At 38.7% G+C, this 10,275-nt stretch overlaps 1 protein-coding gene across 1 annotated transcript; it reads left to right on the forward strand.

Annotated features, from left to right (window-relative positions):
- The first annotated feature begins 131 nt into the window (after nt 1-131).
- Nucleotides 132-10,042, forward strand: LOC307031179 (sodium/hydrogen exchanger 2-like). The gene is made up of 13 exons (XM_079668054.1): nt 132-561; nt 1,169-1,494; nt 2,715-2,852; nt 3,940-4,190; nt 4,549-4,766; nt 4,845-5,044; nt 5,493-5,582; nt 5,675-5,745; nt 5,848-6,015; nt 6,242-6,347; nt 6,724-6,840; nt 6,915-7,008; nt 8,416-10,042. Exons 1-13 carry the CDS (start codon nt 282-284, stop codon nt 8,721-8,723), a joined length of 2,367 nt encoding a protein of 788 aa, XP_079524180.1. The 5' UTR covers nt 132-281; the 3' UTR covers nt 8,724-10,042.
- Nucleotides 10,043-10,275: the final 233 nt, after the last annotated feature.

Here is a 10,275-nt window from a genome sequence, read left to right on the forward strand (position 1 = left end):
TCACCTGTAGTGTCTAGTTTAACTGTTCTCTTCTCACATAATGGGCTCCTCCCAGAATAGGCAGGGCACACAGGTGATGTGACACAAGCAGGTTTTTCAACACTTTAAACCAGATTTCAGTTACGCCTCAAACAGGATTATGTTGAGGTTGTTTTTGAGAAGGACTTTCTTCAACATTTCTAAATTAAAACTAAACTATTATTTTTCAAATGGCTACAGACTAAGCTGCACAACAGAGGTAAGACACATTGGAGATTTTTCCGATCTGTGTACCAGTGGAAATGGGTTCCTCTGTTTTATGTAGAGCAGGGATCAAGAGAGGAGTCTCCTGCATGCTTCTGTTGCTCTTGCTATTCTGCTTTGGAGGTAAATGTGAGGTTCAAGAGTCAAAACCTTCACCGCCAACCAATCTCCAACCTGTAGAGAATGAATTCAACCAGCCCCAGGCATACCCAGAGGAGGAGAGGGCCAACCTCCCTATGTTCACCATGGACTACCCCCGGATCCAGATCCCCTTTGAGATCACTCTGTGGGTGCTGCTGGCATCATTTGCTAAAATTGGTACGTGTGGAATATAACACTTTGGATAAAGAAATAGGTTGTTTCAGAAAGTAACTAATTTAATCAAGAACTGTGCTCAAGTACAATTTTAAGAAACATTAAAAAATACTTATATCCATTTACTGCTAATTCATATTTCAAATGCATACTTTATACTTTTTAGTACACTACATTTATTTGATGAAGGAAGTTACCTTACAGATTCAGATGGATAACACAAAATCAATCAACAAATACATGTTTATTATAGGAGTTAAGGGAACATTTGAGGAATCCTAGCAACACAGCCCCACCTTTACAAGCTTTAAAATGTATAAACAAATAGTATCAAACATTATAGACCAATAGTGCATGAAACATAATTTGAATTAGGCCTGATATCCTCTATACTTTTGGCACTTTGAATATATACATTAAGGCTGGTGCTTTTATTTAAATAACATTTGTATGCAGGACTTGTATTTCTATATATTTATCTTAATTAAAGGTGCAAGTACTTCTTTCACCACTTTGCAACCTTGAATAAAAGCAGTAGATTATTTGCAATACCCTAAAGTTTGGGGTTAAAGGTGAGTTGTCTCTTCTCACTATCTTGTCTTCTCTCCAGGTTTCCACATTTACCACAAAATCACCATCTGGATCCCAGAGTCATGCCTCCTGATCGCCATCGGCCTCATCGTGGGGGCCATCATGCACGCAGTAAAAGAGGAGCCGCCCGCCGTCCTCACCTCCAACGTCTTCTTCCTCTACATGCTGCCCCTCATCGTCCTCGACAACGGTTACTTTATGCCTACGAGGCCGTTCTTCGAGAATGTGGGTACAGTGCTGTGGTACGCCGTGGTGGGGACCCTGTGGAACAGCATCGGCATCGGGCTGTCCCTCTTCGCCATCTGCCAGTTTGAGGTGTTCGGAGTTCAAGATATCAACCTGCAGGTCAGTTCAGGCCATAGCGAAAGGTCAAAAGTGAACATTTTGGATGAAATGTGTGTGATATTGATGCATGTGATTTAACTTTTATGTTGTATCAACAGAAATGCAAAGCTTCAATTATGCTCACTTTTGAGGGAAATTCGGCTCAAACACTATCCCTCTCAGGTCAAGAGAATTGCATTATCATGTATATCAGGGGTGTCAAACTCAATTTCAACACGGGCCACCATCATTATGGTTGCACTCAAAGGGCCGGTTGTAACTTTAAGACTATATAAAAATACATATGCAAATATTTAATATATATAAAATAATGTATTATATTACATTATTGCCTCTGCATTGGATTATTATTGGATAGGGTAATAACTTCATAATTAACTACGTCTGAAAGCAGAAGTCTGGGGCAAATAATTGCAAGTCTCTTGAGTGAGAATGTCACAAAATGATTTAAAAAGAAAAGCCCCATTTTGAAAAAGAAATCTATTTTTAAAGAAAAAGTCAAATTCTAAGAAAAAAGGCATATTTTGAAAAAAAAAGACAAATTCTGAGAATAAAGACAAATTTGAGATGCATTGTGGGACATGTTGTTTATGGGCAACGTGCTTCTGTAAAGTAGAATGTAACCCTATAATAAACATATTATATTTTTTGCAAGCTCTTATGGGGCCACAGAAAATGAAGTCTTGAGTTTGACATCCCTGATGTATATTAATAAGGAAAGTTTTCCCAATGTGTTTTGCTCAGGACCCTTAAAAATAACAGTATGTCTAAATTGGCATATTACAAATTCCCCCCAGTTAAAGTTTGACTGAACATAGTATACATTCTATGTAATTGGCTCAAACGTAACTTAAAACAATAACAAGGTTGAACCGTTAACGAGCAGGTGAGAAATAAATCTTACCACAAGATCTATTTAGCAGCTTGACTGCCACTTTCAATCATATATGTTATCCCATGTGATTGAAATATGTTGTTTCTAATGTCATGAGTAAAATAAAAAATCCCTAAAATGTCCTGAGAAATAATTGATATGAATAAATGGTTTAAATAAAGTATCTACAGCTTCCAGGGAAAGTATATCTGTTAATATAGAATGTTTAATAGAATCAAAGGCTCCAAAGCAGCTACAAAATGTGCCTGGAGGAGAGATGTAATGTTAAATAATGGATTTCTCTCGATATGTCTAAGAAAAATGTTTACACTCTTCTTCTCTGCAGGAGAATTTGCTTTTTGCCTCCATCATCTCGGCCGTGGACCCCGTTGCTGCTCTGAATGTGTTCGAGGACATTGGAGTCAACGAGCAAATATATATAGTGATCTTTGGAGAAGGACTGTACAACGATGCTGTCACTGTGGTGAGTGTGCATTCAATATTTAAAAATGAATTGTTGGGCCATTTAGTCATTTTATAGTGATGAGCTGCGGCTGGATAGAGTATATAAGCTTATAAATAAACTGGAAATGTGGATATTTTTATTATGCGACAGGCAAATGGAGTTTTCTTTCCCTTACACTTTAAAAAAGAAATACTTTAAGGTAACTTCCTTCGATTTGTAAGACTAACTTGAATGTTCATACAGTTCCAGAGGTAACGATATCCTCAGGGAAGTGCAAGCCACACTGAATGTAGAAAAGTGTGTATGTGCATGTCATCAAATGTGTTATCTGACAATAACAACTCTGAGAAGCAGTGTGAACGTGAGTGGGAATGAATCTCACAGTTTCCAAACCTCTGAACTAAAGAGAAACTTGCAGCAAAAAATCCCTCAGCTAACGTCTGATGTTTTTGTGGAGGGAATAAAGAAAGCTCCATTTATATTTGCGGCAGTATTAGAATTGGTGGGGCCGCTAATGCCCAGAATGCAACATTTTTATAATCAGAATATCAATATTCTCTAAATAAAATTGTGAAAGAAACCACCCGTGTGCCCTTGCAGCTTTTCCACAGTGTAATTTCCATTGCTGAGTGGAATTCAAGCATAATAAGCTTGCCTTTCTTTTGGTTATGCTCCAATTGAGATGCTTATTTTGCACAGATTGTCTTCAGGTCACCCAAAGAATAGTGTGTATTAAAATTGTTTTCAATCCATGGACACAAGTCATGTTGTCAGCCTGACCTGAAAGTAGATTTAAGAGTGGTTGAACCTGCTTGGCAACAGTTGTGTGACATGCCTTTGACATCAGGACAACAGAAAGCTTACACATCTTCCGGCGCAGACTGAAAACTCACCTCTTCCGACTTCACTTGGAGCAATAGAATTTGAAATGTTTTGGCTCTATGAAACCTGATGCACTTATATGGCCCTGTTTTATTCAAGTTTGTATCTTCTTGATCGAATGCACTTATTGTAAGTCACTTTGGATAAAAGCCTCAGCTAAATGCAATGTAATGTAATTAACCCTGTTTGTGATAACCCTGATGTTCTCCATCCGTCTCTCCAGGTTCTTTACAACATGTTTTCCTTTCTGGCCGACTTGCCAGTTGTTGAATCCACTGATGTGTTTCTGGGGGTAGCCAGGTTCTTCATAGTGGCTGCCGGAGGCATCCTCTTCGGTCTCCTGTTTGGATTTGTGGCTGCGTTCACCACATGCTTCACTCATAATGTGCGCCAGATCGAGCCCCTCTTCGTCTTCATGTACAGCTACATGGCGTATCTGGTAGCAGAGTGTTTCGCCATCTCCAGTGTGTTGGCGTAAGTGTAGGAGAATCATTAGATACTCCTTTGTAAGTACAACAATGACATTTAGGATATCCATAAAGGTCACCTATTATGCAAAATCCACTTTTTACGTCCCCCCCCCCACCTTTTCACCTGAATCTCCTCCTAGAGCACCATTGAGTTATTTTTAACCAAATGTCTCTCAGAGGGGCGTGGGGAGGGGCTCCTTATTTTCATCTAAAGTAACAGACAGAGAATCAGCACTTTGGTTTATGTGATGCTACAATGATCTGTTTGGTGTTTCAGACAAACACTTGAGACATATTAATGAAAAACAGTATAATAGGGGACCTTTAAGTTTGCTTATAATAATCGACCATGTGTTCTGCAGCATCATCACATGTGCCATCACCATGAAGCACTATGTGGAGGAGAACGTATCGCAGAGATCCTGCACCACCATCCGCCATGTGGTCAAGATGCTGGCCACCGTCTCCGAAACCCTCATCTTCTTCTTTCTTGGTGTCGTTACGATAACCACGGAGCACGAGTGGAACTGGGCCTACATCTTGTTCACACTGCTGTTTGCCTTCATCTGGAGAGGGCTTGGTGGGAGGCTTAAAATCAATTCTCAAAACTCTCCTCTTAAATGAGTGCTGTTTGTCAATTTCTCTGATTGTCTTGCAGGCATCCTGGTGCTAACCCAGATCATCAACCCGTTCCGTACCATCCAGTTCACCTTCAAGGATCAGTTTGGCCTCGCCTACGGAGGCCTGCGAGGTGCAATCTGCTTCGCCTTGGTCTTCACCTTGCCCGATAACATCAACAGGAAGAATCTGTTCGTCACAGCGTCAATTGCTGTCATTATATTCACAGTGTTCTTACAGGTGAGCCTGAGAACATCTTCAATCATGCATTTATCATGTTCAAAGTACATGTATTAGCTTTTTCTTTAATAACTGACAGTTACGTGTTTCTGTTTTTGCGAAACACGTAATTCTTAGTGGAAACCTCTTAGAGGAAACCTCTTAGTGGAAACCTCTGAGTGGAAACCTCTTTGTATGAAAATTGAAGCCAATTAGGAAGTGCCTTCGACCTGCATTATTATTTATTTTTTAAAGAGTCAAGAGTTCAGTTCCATCAAAGATGTTTTTTAAATCACAATAAATGTGACATAAATGTACACAAAGGAAGCCACACATTTTGAAAATTTGACATTAAAGTCACCATTTTTTGGAGGAAAAGCTCTTTCATACAGTCTTTGATGACACACTAAGCACCAAACATAAGTGCCGAGAATAGTTTTTTATTGTTGTTTTAAAAAAACGATTTCAGGGCATCAGCATCCGTCCCATAGTAGAATATATGAACATCCGGAAAACCAACAAAGACCTGAACACCATCAACGTAGAGGTTCATTCCAGGGCAAGTATTTTCCTTTAAAATCTTTAAATTCATATTTTTCATTCTGTCAAACACCTCATGTTTTAATGAGCCTCCCTTTATTTTTCATGCAGATAATGGAGCACGTTGTTTGTGGTATTGAGGACCTTTGTGGACAATGGAGCCATTATTACTGGAAAGACAAGTAGGATATATTCAATACCGACTATTTTAATTTATATTGAGTATTTATTTGGGTCTCATCCACATACATGTTGGCGGTTTTCTTTTCTTTGTCTTTTGTAAGATTTAAGAAGTTCAATGACCGTGTTTTGAGGCGCATCCTGGTCCGAGACAACCGGGCTGAGTCCAGCATCGTGGCTCTGTACAAGAGATTGGAGCTGCAGAACGCCATTGGGTTACTGGACTCACCAATGGGAGACCTCAGTGCAGCGCCATCCATTGTCTCTCTGTAGTATGTTCAACAATTTCATTTATTACTAAAACATATGTAATGTCTTGCTGTAAGGTAGCTAAACATTTTATCCATAACCGCATCAGCTTAATGCATACAACTAGATCTAATTGCTGATCTTCTGTTTCTCCCATTAGATTAATATTATCCCAATTGCCCATCTTAATGGATGGATTTTACATTTCAGCAGCATTCACTGTTTATTGCTCTCTCCTCCTCCTGTCAGCGACGAGAGGAAGGAAGCGTCTCGGCCTAAGAGGAAGTTCCTGGCTGGTGACGTGAGGAAAATGCATGACATCCTGTCAAAGAACATGTACAAGATCAGACAGAAGGTAAGTACAACTGCAGAGAAACATTTCTAAAGACATTAAGGCTGTGTTGATTCAATACCACTTAAATGTTCTATGCTTATTTGTATTCCTTTACCTGAAATAACATGTGCACATTTTGTCGCTTCCAAACTATAATGACTATTATTCCAGATTTTTCTTTTTTATGACGAAAGTGTTAGTCTGTCACTAAGCACTTTTTGTTTTCAATACTCTCTTCTTGTTGCTATGAGATGTAAATCTTCAAAAATAGTCCACAAAGATACGGATTGAGCAAATGCCACACAACCACATTTTTTAGTAACTTTTTTCGGATCTATATCACAGAAGAAGGCATATCAGACTTTGGATTCAAATCTATTTTATACATGTTTCCCAGACGATGGCGTACACCAACAAATACAATCTGCCCGACGACACCCGAACCAAGGAGATTCTGATTCGCCGCCATGCGAGCATCAGACGCAGCCTGCGTGCTGAAAGTTTCCGTGAACCAGTAGGTTTTAGAGGTCAAAAATACTTTATTATACGCCTATAGCTGCTTAAAATGTACTCTTTCTCCTCTTCCAGTCTGCACAGAACACCTTCAAGTCTCAAAAGTACTACTCCCTGCAGCCTGGTGGTAGTCTGGAGACTGCCTTTGAACTAAGAAGAAGAAGTAATGGTGAGTAGACCAGTGTTTTTCAAAGTGGGGGCCCCGACCCCCCGGGGGGGGGGCGCCAGGAGGCGCCAGGGGGGTCATACAAAGTTTGAGGGAAAGGGGAATTTTTTTAAAGTTACATTTTTTTCTTTTTTAGATGTTATTAATAACTACATATCTATCAATCTATGTGTCCTTTGATGCCAATCTTTTAATATTTTTTATTTATTAATATATATATTTTTTGTCACACGACCGCCCTTCAAGCCAATCAGAATCGAGTTGCCTCTACTGAGAGTGAAACTGAGTTTGACAGCTAAATAAGCGAGCTAGTGAATATTTCGCTCTGCAGCTGGATGAGAGCACGGATGTAGCAAATATTGATGTTTATATATATGAATATAAATATGTTTATTGTTAATATTACTGTTGAATATTATATATAATATTATTAAGGCATAAGTAGCTTTCAAAAATGCTAAAAATATATGTTAATTGTTCATATTACTGTTCAAAATTATATAATATTATAAAGACAGAAATCACTTTAAAAATGCTTTAAAAATATGTTTACTGTTGATATTACTGTTTAATATTGTGTTAAGAATGTTTATAACATAAGACACAATGCATGTAGCCTAATGAATGACAAACAAAAGATAAATACAAACATTTTTTAGAAGAATAACCGATTATTAATTATTAATATAAATATATATCAAGAAAATGTATTAAGCTGTATGATTCATTTGTCATATATTTTCCATCATAATGTACTCATCATTTAAAAAAACAAATTGCAACAGGGGGTCCCCGCCAGAGGATAATGCTATATGGGGGTCCTTGGCATGGCAAAGTTTGGGAACCCCTGCCATAGACTGTTTTACACCAAGCAACCGTAGCAATCAATTAACCCTAACCATTCTTAGTCAACTGGTTTCCAAAAGAAGTCCAATTGTATAGAAGTCTATAAGAAAATGACCCTACTTTTCACCTGATTAAATACCTCAATTATGATTTTCCAAATGAGTTTATGGTCTCAAGTCTTCTTTAATACAGCACAGTTATTTTAGAGTAACTAAAAGCCAAAGCAGGCTATGAGGGCGTGTCCACCTTGTGATTGACAGGCTTTTAACACTTGATCTTGTACAATTTGGGCTTTATCGTGTTACATCTTTAACCCTTTAAAAAAAGTGTTCAGTTCATACTGAACAGCATTCGTTTGTACTTTTCTCCACCCTTGTGTCACATCTGGTTAAATAAAACAACATGGCGGAGCTAAATCCAAAATGTAGGCTTTAAAATCCACAAATTAATGGCTGAGGTCACTGTAGTTACTCTCACTTCTTATACAGTCTACAATTTAAAGAGGTTTTTTGTTTAAATTAACACTTAAATGCTGACACTCTTTTTTTTTTACGACATGTGGAGGTGCTGACGTGGACCTATCCGCCCGACCACAGTCCTCCGATGTGTCTCTACGCTCCTCATCCCGCTCTATACTCCCCATGAGGAAGCTGAACACCATCAAGGAGTCTGGAGGAGCAGTGGAGCCGCCTGCTGTTCCCCCGCACCCACACACAGATCAGATAGACGGAGATAAAGACCCCCATGAACCCATGCAACCTCCCGAGCTACCACCACCACCGGGTGGCTGGGTACGGGAGAACCAGAATGGGGAAGGAAACCCCCTACTCAGACACCCGTCACAGGGGTCTCGTGGGTCGGTGAGATTTTAACAGACAATAAAAAGCTGCCCTCGAGGAATATGTTTAAAAAATGCTTAACTTTGTTCCTCCATTGGTACGGGTGGATTTTGTATACAGAAGAACAGAATACAATTGTATTTATTTTTGTATATTTTTTTTATTGTTTTGGTTCCATTTGTCAATTAAAGGGAGTCAGCAAAGTCATTAGTTTAAATAAATACATTTTGCTTAAAAGTACTGTAATAAGAATATATGCAAAAAGTATTACTTCTTTGTACTTCATACAACGTAGAGGTACTCATTGTGGATGCCAATATTATATGCTTTTACTCTACTGTATATATTTTTGAGAACATTAGTTACTTTGCATAATGAGATTACATTTTACAGAATATAAATGAACTAATAAATGATGTCCCAGCTAGAAATGTTTGGTTCTAAAAACATTCTGAGAATGTTACAGTCATTGTTCTCGGAAGGTTTTCAGCGGGAAGTTTTTGTTTGGTTCCCAGAACGTTCTTCTGAAAGGTAGGATAACGTTCTCTAAAAACATTCTTAAAATGTTTGGTGATAACATTGTTAGAACATTATGCCCTCCTATTCTTAAAGAGCATCTTGCAGGTTGTTGTTTTTTCTACATTTATGCTTAAACTTGCTTGAAAATTAGAATTAAAAAAGTGAATGTAGGATTTGATATGTTTTACAAGACATAAGGGCAGGAATTCAGAGGGAAAGGAGCAATTTTGAGCTCTGCTCTTAAAAGCGGCTTTTTTTTAAGGTCATACGTCAAACGCGTCATATTACATCACAAAGGCTAAACATCTCCGCTCTCTGAACGCTGGTATAGTTAGTAGTTGCGTTGAGTTGAGCGGTTGTGTTTTAGTGAGCTGGTATTCTTCGGTAGTTTTACATTGTATTTCACCATTTGTAATCATGGTACAGTATTGTGTTTGTGCAGGTTGCACAAATACCAGCCTGTCAGCCAGGACATCGAGTCCACAGTTTCCCTCACGGGAAAAGGACCAGTGTTGCAGTATAAGTTGAGTCATGACAACTGGCGACATTCTATTATTTTCGTCATAGGAATCCGGGGCGTGTACATTGAGGACCCATTGTTGACTTACCAGGAAAGAAACATGTCGATCGCCTCGTTTGTCGTTTACGTTCATCTTTTGCTATATCTGCCTTCCTAAGATCACTTTGCTGCACATTCAGTACTCGTATGTGAGGTTGTGGGTGAGAGGCCGATATCGTGACGCTTACAGGGAGGTATCGAACATTACAAAGTAGGTGACTGTGTGGATGCCTGTTCAAAACATTGCAAACTTCAATAAATCATTTAAATTATATATTTGTGTCCGACTTTCATTTGTTCATCGTTCTTAATGTGATGTATAGTAGCTTTGATAGCTGCCCATACCTTCAGACAGCCTAAAAGTAAAACACAAGTTGTTTATTCACAGCCCGAACGCTCATCGAGATGACTGGATCAGTCATGACAACTTGTGATCAGCTCCGATGAAATTGTGATATCAATTCTGTAGCTAACCTCCAGGGAGCACGTTTATTTTATGAAATACCT

This window comes from Notothenia rossii, assembly GCF_949606895.1.
Source record: "Notothenia rossii genome assembly, chromosome: 3".
NCBI classification, from domain to species: Eukaryota; Metazoa; Chordata; class Actinopteri; order Perciformes; family Nototheniidae; genus Notothenia; species Notothenia rossii.

Excerpts from the sequence above, each read along its gene's own strand:
- LOC307031179 (XM_079668054.1), top strand. The coding sequence starts at position 282 with ATGGGTTCCTCTGTTTTATGTAGAGCAGGGATCAAGAGAGGAGTCTCC. Across the intron at positions 5,045-5,492 it reads TATTCACAGTGTTCTTACAG|GGCATCAGCATCCGTCCCAT; the intron begins GTGAGCCTGAGA and ends AAACGATTTCAG. Across the intron at positions 5,746-5,847 it reads CATTATTACTGGAAAGACAA|ATTTAAGAAGTTCAATGACC; the intron begins GTAGGATATATT and ends GTCTTTTGTAAG.